This window comes from Oncorhynchus nerka, unplaced genomic scaffold, assembly GCF_034236695.1.
Source record: "Oncorhynchus nerka isolate Pitt River unplaced genomic scaffold, Oner_Uvic_2.0 unplaced_scaffold_21___fragment_6___debris, whole genome shotgun sequence".
Classification (NCBI taxonomy): Eukaryota; Metazoa; Chordata; class Actinopteri; order Salmoniformes; family Salmonidae; genus Oncorhynchus; species Oncorhynchus nerka.
Window position 1 is genome coordinate 202,768 of NW_027040335.1, and position 13,658 is coordinate 216,425.

The following is a 13,658-nucleotide window of genomic DNA, read 5'->3' on the forward strand; positions in this document are numbered from 1 at the left end:
ACTTTGTGCATGACACAAGTACTTTTTCCAACAATTGTTTACAGATTATTTCACTTAAAATTCACTGTATCACAATTTCCAGTGGGTCAGAAGTTTACATACACTAAGTTGACTGGGCCTTTAAACAGCTTGGAAAATTCCAGAAAATTATGTCATAGCTTTAGAAGCTTCTGATAGGCTAATTGACATCATTTGACTCAATTGGAGGTGTACCTGTGGACGTATTTCAAGGCCTACCTTCAAACTCGGTGCCTCGTTGCTTGACATCATGGGAAAATCAAAACAAATCAGCCAAGACCTCAGAAAAGAAATTGTAGACTTCGACAAATCTGGTTCATCTTTGGGAGCAATTTCAAAATGCCTGAAGGTACCACATTCAATTGTACAAACAATAATACGCAAGTATAAACAGTGGAACCACACAGCCATCATACTGCTCAGGAAGGAGACGCGTTGTCTCCTAGAGATGAACGTACTTTGGTGTGAAAAGTGCAAATCAATAACAGAACAACAGCAAAGGACCTTGTGAAGATGCTGGAGGACACAGCTGCAAAAGTATCTATTTCCACAGTAAAAACAAGTCTTATATCGACATAACCTGAAAGGCCGCTAAGCAAAGAAGAAGCCACTGCTCCAAAACCGCCATAATAAAGCCAGACTACGGTTTGCAACTGCACATGGGGACAAAGATCATACTTTTTGGAGAAATGTCTTCTGGTCTGATGAAACAAAAATAGAACTGTTTGGCCAGAATGACCATCGTTATGTTTGGATGGAAAAGAGGGAGGCTTGCAAGCCGAAGAACACCATCCCAACTGTGAAGCACGGGGGTAGCAGCATCATGTTGTGGGGGTGTTTTGCTGCAGGAGGGGCCGGTGCACTTCACAAAATATATGGTATCATGAGGCTGGAAAATTATATGGACATACTGAAGCAACATCTCAAGACATCAGTCAGGAAGTTAAAGCTTTGTCGCAAATGGGTCTTCCAAATGGACAATGACCCCAAGCATACTTCCAAAGTTGTGGCAAAATGGCTTAAGGACAACAAAGTCAAGGTATTGGAGTGGCCATCACAAAGCCCTGAACTCAATCCTATAGAAAATTTGTGAGCAGAACTGAAAAAGTGTGTGAGCAAGGTGGCCTACAAACCTGACTCGGTTACACCAGCTCTGTCAGGAGGAATGGGGCCAGAATTCACCCAACTTATTGTGGGAAGCTTGTGGAAGACTACCCGACACATTTGACCCAAGTTAAACAATTTAAAAGCAATGCTACCAAATCCTAATTGAGTGTATGTGAACTTCTGACCCACTGGGAATGTGATGAAAGAAATAAAAGCTGAAATAAATCTCTCTACTATTATTCTGACATTTCATTCTTAAAATAAAAAGTGGTGATCCTAACTGACCTAAGGCAGGGAATTTTTTACTAGGAGCTAATGTCAGAAATGGTAAAAAACGGAATTTAAACGTGTTCGGCTAAGGTGTATGTTAACTTCCGACTTCAACTGTAGTCTCGTTAATGTTGCTCTTTTATTTGTAGTAAATTTAGTAAATAGTTTTCTTAAAACTGTGTTGTTGGTTAAGAGCTTGTAAGTAAGCATTTCATGGTAAGGTCTGCTACACCTGTTGTATTCGGTGCAAGTGACATAATTTGATTAGATTTTAAAATGTTTTACTGCAACAGGGATAGAGTACACAGACGTTTCGGCTTTACAGCCTTCTTCAGTGTGTACGTACAACACTTACAAAGCAATCAGTCCACATTGTAAGCCTGCTGTGAATCAAAACATTGGTGATTCAAAAGCAATCTACATTCTGATTGTGTAGTCGAATACAATGGATACCTAGAGCTATGAAGTGCTACAGTTTGATCAAGAAGAGAGGCCATCGTTGACAGACGAAGCTAGGAAACACATGAAATACCAAAAGAACTTGGATCACTTTATTTGATTTTTTTCTACATCTCTGGAAACTTTAACACACCGTCTCAGTACAGAATGACAAGTGACACACACACGCACATACAGAAACACTTACACTCACAGACATACACGCTTCAGTTACGACTGATCTTACACTGTACATTCTGAACTCTTCAGCTTTACAGGACTCAATGGTGGAGGTTCAGTCATATTCATCCATACGTTACCTGAAATGACCACTGTCCCAATCTTCATCCTCATCTTTTAAAAGTCTTAGTTGTGTTTCATCAATTCGATTTAGAATTAAAATCAAAACTTGTAGAGTGGTTGGGTTTTGTAGCCCAATAAACACCATTGGACTACATTTCCCAGTCTGTGTCATTCCCCTGTGAGCATTTTACTGTAATGAGCACTTCTTGTTGCAGCCGTGCGTGGAAGCCAGGGGGTGGCAGCCCTTCCTGTAACAAGGGGAAAGGCAAGGAATGTCTAATGAACGTGGGAGAGAAGAGGTGCGCCAAGGCTCAAAATTGAGGAAAGGGGGGTGCGGGGGGAGGACAATGAACACCCAACCAGGAGGTGCAGTTTCAGGAAGTCTTGGCTCCTTGTCTTGATTTTCTAGTCAGGTGTCTCATCCAAATATTCACACAGGACTGACCCTGCAATAACAACCTTTGACCCCACTGTTTGGACCCCTGAGAGGTCACACAGACAGACAGGTGAATAAGAATACTGTGTGTGGCCACAACAGGTACACACACTTGTTGGGAGGAACTACAGTTGAAATAGCATTGACAGTTGGTTTGGAGGGGTAGGGGTGTGGGTGTGGGATGGTCCTGGATGAGGAGTGGGGTAGTAGAGGTGGGGTGTCTATTTGTGCCTGCTGCCTCTCCTCTTCATGGCAGCAGTACACTGGGGGCAATACCACTTCCCCTTCGGGGCTTCTGTTAGGCCCACGCAGCCGTAGTGGAACCACTCGATGGGGCACTGCACAAACACACAAAGGGCACTCAGGTTAGCTCTTCATACGTCATCTCTCATTTGATAAAGTCCTATGTGAAAGTAATATGGTAACAGTTCTAGAAAATTAGAAAAGCAAATGGAAATGGATACTTACGTCTTGATTATCACAGCCCACCATTTCTCCATAAGACACCTTTAACAAGAGAGAAGCCATTTTAGTTAACCTGTCAGCTATAGGTGTGAGCTGTCCAGTGTGAGTGTGTCTCTGGATGTGTGTGTACCTGGTTGCAGATGCAGTAGCGGGGCTCGTTGGGGTCGTAGGTCCAGTCCACCTGGTTGTTGGTCTCAGACTCTGGGAGGGCCGAGACCTGCTGCGACAGCTCCTGGGCCAGGGCCGAAGAAGAGGAGCACGACGACAGGGACGAAGAAGACGAGGAGGACGACGACTGGTGGTTGGAAGACTTGGTGTTGCCTCTATGGAAGGGCAGGGGAGAAAAGACTGGACAGTTTAGGCAAGATCTCAATTTTTCATCTTTATTTATTTATTCATGCTGTGGAGGTGGAATTGAAAAGCATGGCTGGCATAATGTGGCGTGACATCATGGCACTGAACACTGAAACTAAATGATGTAGCGTGATTTGGCCTGACATCTGTTCATCTGATGTGGGGTGATTCAGGGTGGATTGACAAGGTTTAATAAGGCATGAAAAGTGATATCACTGGAGACTGATATCACTGGGGGCTGTGTGTGCGCGCGCGTGTAAGTTGTGTGTGTAAGTTGTGTCGTACTTGGTCTTGCGTCCGCCGCGGGAGTCGGAGGCGACGGCTGAGCCGGCTGGGGTGAGGGTCTGGGTGAGGGTGTTGGCCAGGGCGGAGGTGGAGTAGGCCCCCGTGGTATCCCGGGAGGTCAGGGAGAACTCCCTCCCTAGCTGGAAGTCATTGTTCTTAATGGCCTCGTAGCTGGCCTTCAGACTGCTAGTCCTCCTGCCCTCCTTCATCTGACATGGAACGGGAGAGGGAAGGAGGGCGCAGACAGAGATAGAAGATGGGAAAGGCAGGTAGAGAGAGAGACACACATAGCCATGAACAGGGTTAGTTACAGTTGTAGGACACACATCAGTTACACATTCAAGGACATTTGTCCCAATCAGATAATTCTCAGAACAGACAGTCTGGGTCAAGATACTGATACCCATCCCCATCAGTGCAGCACTCATCTGAATAAAATCAGAGGGCAATGGAGTTGGGTGTATGTCTGTGTGTGTGAAAAAGAATGTGTTTATACCTGTGCGGTGGCCTGCACAGCCTGCGCTGCAGCCATGGTGATGGCCCCTGCCCCAGCCCCGGGCCCAGCAGGCAGAGAGCTGAGGTTGTAGGAGGCCAGGGGCTGGGATGAGTTTACACTGTACACGTTGTTAGAGGCTGACGTCGTGCTGTTGGTGCGACAGCCGGGTGTGTTCTCCTTGGAGGCGTCTGACGTGAGTGTGGAGAGCAGGGCTTCAGATTTGAACTTCTTCTCCGGGACGTGCTCTGTAGTGTGGTGGCTCGGCTGCGTGGTGTACTTCCTCTCTGTCACAAAGAAACAAGACATTAATTACTACCTTCATGACCTCGCATAGGAAAGCAGCAAATCATCTATACAAACAAGGCTCCTTAGAAAAATGTATATTGGCTTTCAACATGCAACAACTCCAAAAAGAAGGTCAGCCAAACAGCCAAGACTTGTACTTACTTTCCACGGTGGTGTGTGAGTGGGCATGGTGGTTGTTGACAGGCTGAGAAGGGCTGTCCATCTCTAGGGATCCTGACAGAAGAGAGATAAAATGTTAGAGCTGGCTCTCTGTGACAACACTGACAGACAACAGTTGACTCAACAGGGTCATTTTTAGGTCAATACTGCCCCCTAGCAGGGCTGAAATATCCCGATGGAAAGGTTGATACCATTCCACTATCACGGAATTGTAATCGAAACAAGACTAGAAAAAAGCAGCCTGTCAGCCCAACATTCTGACAGGGCCAAGAGGGTTAAGATGAAGGGGAAGGGTCTTCTATGGTGTTGTGATTAACAGACGTGACTCACGTCTCTCCAAGATCTCAGTGATGCCAGCGTTGTCAGCCTCCAGCTCCATCTTGAACTTAGCCAGCTCCTGGTCCAGCTTCCTCAGGTGGCGGTCCACCTGCAACACACACCCCATTATATACCATACTGTTCATACCCCACAATAGATGTTGAACAAACCCTCCAAGATTTTACACATTGAATAATCACTTTGATATAGATCAATATCAAAAGATAGAAACGTTGGACAATGGCAAAGCTCTAACAAGACACGTCTGCGTAGCGTCCTCGAACTGTCAAACAATTTTAAGGCATTTTGACACAGTTTACCTGTTCGTTAATAGTGAATTGGAAGTTAAAACATCTACTGTATCGCCAAAGCAAAAGATGCCCAATATGTCAAAGCCTCACATATAAGGCATAGAAAAATGCCCCTCTGACAGCCCTTCTTTGGCCTTGGCAGATGCTAGCTCGGAAGAAGCACCAGCATGGTTCAGAATGGAGATGGACAATGGTATAACAAAATTCCTAGAGACACTTTCTGAACGCCTCAGCAAAATTGATGTACTGGTCTATAAACTCCACGAAGACCAGAAAGTCGCAACGGGATGAGTGACAAAGTTAGAAAAAGACCCTGCTGACCACCAGGCTGCCATCCTGGACGTCTGCGAGGAAGTGGACCAAAAATACAAGAAGTTGGAAGATGCCACCTCTAAACTCGAGGAGAAATTGGATTATCACGAAGATTTCCAAAGTTGCTCGAATTTGAGACTTCAAGGTTTCCCGGAGGCCGTGGAGGGAAGAGACAATCTTCTTTCTACGGGAATGGATTCCCAAAATTCTCCTGCACACCCACTGGAGATCGACAGGGCCCATCGCACCCTACGGAGGCAGCTGCCTGGCCAGGCTGCACCCAGGGCATTTGTCATTAAATTTCTACGGTACCAGGAAACTGTTCGCATCCTCTGCTGCCCGAGCAAAGGGAGAGCTCAAATACGGAGAAGCCAGAAGTATGATCTTTCTCCTACACAAGAGGAGGATGGCCTTCTCCCCACTGAAGAGACTTCTGCGTCAGGCTGGCTTGGCATACGGCCTTCGCTACCCAGCAACGTTGTGGATCGAAACCAAGAATGGTGAGCGCACCTTTGACTCTGTGAAGATGGCTGAAACATACACGAGGAAAGAACTTCCTGACTTGTTCACGTCTACTACACCCTGAGGAACTGTCTTTTGAACTTGGATACAGTAGATAGTGAACTGTTAGCACATGAGGAAACAACGAAATTACTCATATGATCGACTCACTGGCTAGATGGCTAGCGTGACAATGACTGGCGAGGTAAAGTTGGATCATAGCTAATGTTGGCTGTGCTATTTTGCCAGCTCGCTATGTTTACAAGGGTGTAGCTATAGCTACTATACATCCACACTATGCCAGGTAGTTACATTTGGCTGTATACTTTTATTTTACACAGAGGCCCAGTCCGGGTTTGGTTAATGTTGTTTATATATGTTGTTTATATTACTTCAGGGAATTGTAGCTACTATTACATTTGCTGGTTTGTTTATTGTTAGAGATGTATGCTGGCGTTAGTGGTACCAAGACAGGGATAAGCTACTCACTGGCTGGCCGCCTAATTGCCAGCTAGCTGATAGCTTTACACTTGTGTATGTGCGTACATATAATATTTTGGGGGGAGGGTGAACTCAGGAGGATGGTGATTGTTTAACTACTTGTCCCTATTTAATATTTGATAGATGATAGTTATTGTCTGGAAAAGGTTTTCATTTATTCATCATAGCTTGATGTCTTTTTTCCTGACCTGCTGGGGTGTGTTTGTGGTCATTGCTTTTGTCGCCGCACGGCACAGGTTTCAGGGGGCATTGGGGAATGGCGATTGGTTGACATTTGGGTGTGTGGGTAGGCTCTGTCAGTGACTATGAACGCACACAGGTTTTTTGTTGTTGTTGTTGAGACATGCTCAAGTGGGGCTAAATAGTCCGGTCATTATTGTTGTAATCAAATTGTATTTTGTTACTTGACTAACAATATTTTCATGCTACAAGGAACAGTCAACGTACTTCTAATTCCATATAATTTAGAATTAACCTAATTCGAGCGATGCTATGCATAGCGGGTACATCTAGGCTAAAGACTAGCGTCTAAGGATATGGGTTCTTTAATTCCCTCAGTTGGGGAGGGGGTTGGGTGGGTTTGTAGTAGGGTATGTTTACTACTTTATACTTTCATTTTGTAAATGTTGTATAGACAACGCAGTTGTTTCTTTCCTTTTCCCTATTTCTTATTTCCTTCAAAGATGTCAGCACCTAATAACTATACATTTATGACACTTAACATTGGGGGTACTAAATGCCCAATCAAGCGCAAACACATTCTGAATGATCAGCATAAGGTTGATATAGCTCTTCTTCAGGAGACACACCTGACTGACTCCGAGCATGGTAAACTGAAGAGAGTGGGTGGGTCAAATGTACTATTCATCTTTCACCTCTCGGGCAAGAGGGGTGGCCATACTCATTAATAAGCATTGCCCCTTTCAGATACAATCTCAGATTAAAGACAAAGGGGGTAGGTTTGTGATCATTCAAGGTTTCATTAACACTGAGCCCATTACCATTGTGAATGTGTGTGAGCCTAACTATGATGACCCTAAATTTCACCAAGACATCTTCTTGAAGTTAACATTCCCATCATCAGAGATAATAATGGCAGGGATTTTAACTTGGTACTGAACCCTTCCAGTGATAGATCTTCCTCTAATAGTATCAACCTCACACAGGCAGCTAAAATGTTAAAAGCAGAAATGAAACACTTTGGACTTGGAGATTTATGGAGATTTCACAACCAAAAGGTTAAAGAATACTCATTTTACACCCCTGTCCATAACAGTTACTCTAGAATTGACTTATTTCTTATTCCTGCAGCCAAGGGAGGTTTAACGACTGGGTGTAAGTACTTACCAAGATGTATATCAGATCATTCTTCCCTGCTGGCTTCAGTACCAGTCAGTAGAGCATAGCCACCCTCAAGATGGAGGTTTGACACATACAACTGTGGGATTATTTAGTATGTAACATTTCTGAACCCTCATATAGTCCACTTTTTAGCACCAATACAACTCTGCCTCCCCCCTAATTTTATGGGAAGCTCTCCTTGCATATCTGTGGGGCAAATCATATCCTTTAGTTCAGGTACTCATAAGATGTATAAGGCTCAAGTAAATTAGTTGGAGAATGAAATTAGAGATCTGGAAAATGAACAGTGTAACATTTGACAACTCAACTCTACAAATATTACACTCAAAGCGATTGGAATACAACACCCTGATGACCTATAAAGTGGAAAATGCTCTTAGGAGAACAAAACTACTACGAACATGGAGATAAAGCACGAAAGTTGATTGCTTGGCAAATAAGACGAGAGGATGCTAGTAGTTATTAGCTCTATTAAGCTACCAAATAACACTGTTTTTCACAGTCCTGAGGAAATTACCCTAGTCTTCATGGAGTTTTATGAAACATTGTACAAGTCTGAAGGGGATGCCCCTGCCACAGTGCATGAGTTTTTGAACAAACTCAATGTACAAACTTTAACTGATGAGAATAGAGAGGACTTGGAGAAAGAGATTACATCAAAAGGAATCCGTTTCCAACACTGCTGGGGGGATATCACCGGGGTTAGACGGATTCCCTGTTGAATTCTATCGATCCTTTTTACCCAAACTAATTGAGCCTCTTTGCAGTATGTTTAATTATGCCATAGAGACAGAAAAGCTCCCAGACACACTTCAACAGGCACTGATCACAGTTTTGTTCAAACCTGGGAAAGATCCTCTGCTTTGTGGGTCGAATAGGCCAATATCTCTATTGAACACTTCATATTAGATTCTTGTGAAACTCATAGCTCTTAAGGTTCTTCCGGACTTGGTTGATATGGACCAAACAGGCTTTGTAAGAAACCGCTCATCTCCTGATAATATCAGAAGATTATTTAATATTATGTAGAGAATGACCAAGAATCTGTAGTGGCGGCTTCATTAGATGCGGAAAAAGCTTTTGACCGCATAGAATGAATGGAACTACCTGTTTGGAGTTTTACAGAGGATGAATATTGGACCTAAGTATGTTGGTCTGATTATATTACTGTACAAATGTCCGGCATCTCAGGTCCTGACTAATGGAAACATTTCCTCACAGTTCTCTCTATCACGTGGCACAAGACAGGGTTGTCCCGCTAGTCCTCTCCTTTTGTCTTTGGCTATAGAGCCACCGGCAGAAGCTTTTAGATCTCATCCATCCATCCATGGTGTTCGTATAGGTGGGCCTGAACATCTGGTCTCGCTATATGCCGATGACGTTTTGCTTTACCTCAATAAACCAAAAATTTCACTCTGAGCATTAGTTGACATCCTGAAAGAATATGGGACCTTTTCGGGATATAAGATAAACCCATCGAAAAGTATAACTTTGCCTTTTAACAGGGCAGCTATGCAGAACCCAATCTTAGACCAGTCATTTACTTGGAAACCACAGAAAATGACATCTTAGATTGCAAATTCTTTCTGAAATTATTAAGACATCAACTGAACTATACTACACTTCTCAAAAAGGTTGGGGAAGAATTAGATGGTGGGATTGACCAATTTCTCTTATTGGGTGGGACAATTGTGTAAAGATGAATATATTCCCAAAATTCTTGTACCTTTTCCTATTCCCAAAGTTCTTTCCAAACTTAATTGGAAGATGTCTTCATTTCTGTGGAAAGTGAAACCCCCCAGAGTGAAACTCACAACTTTATGCGAACCATACTCAGAAGGAGGACTTACTCTACCTGACTTCCAGTTGTATTACTGGGCATCTCAGTTAAAGGCTGTGTGGGTATGGCAAAATACAACAACAAGTTCACCCTCTTGGGAGACAGAGGAGTGTCTGACCCCTGCTACATTGGCATCTATACCTTATATTAGTCCACCTAAAGCTTTGCTAGGTCTCATAAACAACCCTTTCATTAAAAACACTTTAAATATATGGATTGAAGTCTGTAAACAAACAGAAGGGCTTAGATCTATATATGAACAAACACCTTTCTATAATAACACCATCTTACCCAAAGCGCCCTGAGAGATGGTATTACATTTTCTTGGTTCAACAAAGGAATTAAAACATTTGGTAATCTCTATAGAGAAGGTGAACTACTATCCTTTCAACAACTGGCATCTCATTTTCAGTTACCTCAAACTAATTTCTTAGACATTACAATGCCACTCAGCAGGGAGGTAGGATTCAGCCCATTAGTAAACCTGAAACTGATAAACTGTGGCTGGAAAGGGGTAAAAGGTTTCATTTCCTACATGTACTCTGGTCTTCAAGCTCTATTGGGGAACGATGAAAGTCTGAAAGCTTGCATGAAGTGGCAAGATGACCTTGGTCTCATTTTTGAGAATGAGAAATGGGGAAAGCTCTTTTTACATGCTCAGCACAAGTTGATGCAATTCAATATTTTACATAGGGTCTACTTTACACCAGAGAGACTGTATAAGATCAATTCTAAATATTCAAAATTTTGCCCAAGGTGTAAAAAGGGAGTGGGCACACTTCTGCATGTTTTTGTCCTGCTCTGAACTAAGCTATTATTGGAAAGACATTATTCAGATCTTATCACAGGTCACTAATATGAGGGTACCACTAGATCCTTCGCTTATTCTTCTTGGAGATGATTCTGTTCTACCAGTTAATATTTGTAGCAAAACCAGATTCATTAAATTGGCCATCATTGCAGCCAATAAATGCACAGCTATTATATGGAAGAGTGACACTCCGCCAAGCAAGCAGATGTGGCTAAAACAACTGTCCTCCTATATTCCATCTAAAAAAATAACATACAATTTATATAATAAACCCTTTGAATTGACTGATGTCTGGGGGGACTTTCAGAAGTTTCTAGAGACGTCACCTTAGCTGCCTCATTACTACTGTCTTCATTAATGTATTATTATTATTTGTTTTTGTGTTGAAATCATTTATTTTCTAGCATGGAATGTGAAGGTCATTCTGTTTCTTTTTTTGTTGTTAATTAGTGAGGCTAAGATCGGTTTCGAGGGGAGAGAGAGGAGTGTTCCTGTGTTGGGGAGGGAAGGGTTTTGCACAATGTGCCCCCATGTAGCATGGTGTTTTGTGTAGGTGGAAGGAATAACATGGCATTATCGGTGTCATATTTTGATGATTGTTAAACTGTAAAAAAAAAAAAAAAATGTTTTAAAAGCCAATAAATATATTGTACAAAAAAAGATAGAAATGTCAATATCTAAATAAATATTAAAAACATCTGAAAAGACTGGCATTTTTGTGACTTCCAAATGATTCGCATTGTTTGACTGCCACCCAGTGGCACAGAGACAGCACAGTCTTGAACAGAACATTTTATATTTTAGTGGGGACATGCACCCACAAATCATCTTGAAAAAGGCCACAATCGATAAAGATTCTCCTCCAACTTCCCTCGTCCCTACCTTTTTATAGAAGTGGTTTCCCAGGACCCATGAAACAAAACAGACATAGTTAGACAGAGCTCCATCTTGGCATTGAAATTCCAACTCACCAGATCATAAATCTGATTGGCCAGCTGTACTTTTTCATCTGCATCCTCCAATGCCTTATAATAATCCTGAAACCGAGAAAAAGCTGTCAGAGACCAAGCTGACACCATATAAAAAAATAAAAGCCTTTAGTGAACTAACACGGGCACTTTTTTACTAGCTTCGACTTTGCTGATAGCTACTTTGAGGACAAATGTACTTACTAGGACTGTGATATGTGGTTGTGCCACCTAGCTATGTTAAGATGAATGCACTATAAGTAACTAACTATAAGTAGCTCTGGATAAGAGAATCTGTTAAATGACTAAAATGTAATTGACAAAGCACAAAGAATCATCACAAAAAGTGTGGTGGTACAGCTTTATCGTAAAAATTGATGGGATTAAAAGAACAAAACCCTTTTGAAAAGGGAAATATACATAATCTGAGACTTATTTGGCACCTTTTTGATGACTCCCATCTGCTCTTCCCTCCACTCTGGCTTGTTCTTCTTTGCATTGACAAAGAACTCATTCACCCTCTGCTCCAATTGGTCCATTGCATCTATAGCAAATGGGAAGAGTGAGCTACCTGGACAGGTGTGTCTGAGACACTATTCATATGGGTTTATACTCTGCATGCACGTGGAATAATTCATATCCATTTGCACTTCAATGCTAACCAGAAAGGATGATATATATGTGGTGTCTGTGGACCCGAAGGCTTGTGATTAAAACTACCAGTGAACCGAACCACCACTAATACACCAGTGGTTCCCAACCTTTTTCGATTACTGTACCACCAACTGAATTTTGCTCTGCCCGGAGTACAAGTCCGTGTGCATTATACCAGCAGGACTATAGTCTCAAGAGTCTTCTCAAGAACCCCCTATAAAAAGGTCCCCTGGTTGGGAACCACTGTACTACATAGCCGTTCAGGTTAAATTAATATCGGTGTATGTTCTAGTTAGCAAACAGTTCACGTATATGTATCTAGTTATAGTCACATGGAAAAAAAGATCAGTTAACTAGCTAACGTTACATGTATAACGTTGATACTACATGTGATGTGTACGCTCCGAATCTATGTCCCCTGTCTTGTTTACATTCATTGTTCAACTTCTGTGCATGCACACACGATCAGCAAACGTTAGTTGTACCTCTATATGGAAAACAAATATAACATGACCTTATGTTGTCATTTCTATAACCCTAGCTAGAATCAAACAAACCCACTAACGTTAACTTTCTCAGGTTACTGAAAGTTGATGCAATGTTAAACTGGCCAAGTTCGCTACCGCTAGCTAGGTGTGTTAGCTATACAAATAAAAATACTGCATCTATCACTTTTATTTGGACGCTAACTAGCTAATTTGTGTTAGGAGTTCGATTCTTTGTTCTACATGACCCTAAAAAGTGCGACGCTGAGAATTATGTGTTTTCAACTTGAAAAATGCTCGCCGGTGAAGTGTTTGTAGACTGTCACGTTGCAGCAATGCATACTCTGAACTTGCAGGTCCATCTCTCTCATTTCCGTAAACCTGTCGCGGAGATCCATGGGTAGCTGCTCGATCACTGCCAGCGAGAAGAAAAAGCGAATATAGGTGTTAGCATGGCTAGGCTAACAGTCCGGGCGCGCTCCGGCTAGAATTATGCATATTTACGACAGTAAATACACAAATAATACCACCTAGGCGTAAAATAAATGTAATACTCACTCTCGAGGTAATCCTCTAGGTACAGCATCTTGGCAAATTAGATATTTTAGGCGTTTATGAAAATATTTTGTGTCTTTCAATATGGCGCCGCAAACCGCTGTGTCCCGAAGAAAAAATACCACTGACAAACTGAGGTCAGAGAAAGTGACGTCAGTAGAACGTAGAATGTGATTGGCCAGATATGGAGTTGAGTGCTAAACTTCAAAAATCCGTTAGTTCCTGTAGTTCATAGACATCAATTTCAAACGTTGACTGAAATAGCGTAATTAAGCTTTTCCAACGAGGTAAATACATTTGAATCATCAAACTTCAATGCAAATGCGCTATTTTAATTGTAAATTAATACTTATGTGTAACCTCAATGAAGGTGAGGAACAATAATGCTCATCTGGCACAATT

At 42.3% G+C, this 13,658-nt stretch overlaps 1 protein-coding gene across 1 annotated transcript; it reads right to left on the bottom strand.

The window, feature by feature from the left end:
• Positions 1–1,924: 1,924 nt before the first annotated feature.
• LOC115133114 (inhibitor of growth protein 3) lies at positions 1,925–13,391 on the bottom strand. Its single transcript, XM_029666019.1, has 11 exons — positions 13,260–13,391; positions 13,045–13,116; positions 12,006–12,106; positions 11,566–11,631; positions 4,968–5,064; positions 4,620–4,691; positions 4,173–4,456; positions 3,677–3,885; positions 3,168–3,360; positions 3,041–3,079; positions 1,925–2,910 (listed from the first exon to the last, which is right to left on the bottom strand). Exons 1-11 carry the CDS (start codon positions 13,285–13,287, stop codon positions 2,794–2,796), a joined length of 1,278 nt encoding a protein of 425 aa, XP_029521879.1. The 5' UTR covers positions 13,288–13,391; the 3' UTR covers positions 1,925–2,793.
• Between the last annotated feature and the right edge of the window lie 267 nt (positions 13,392–13,658).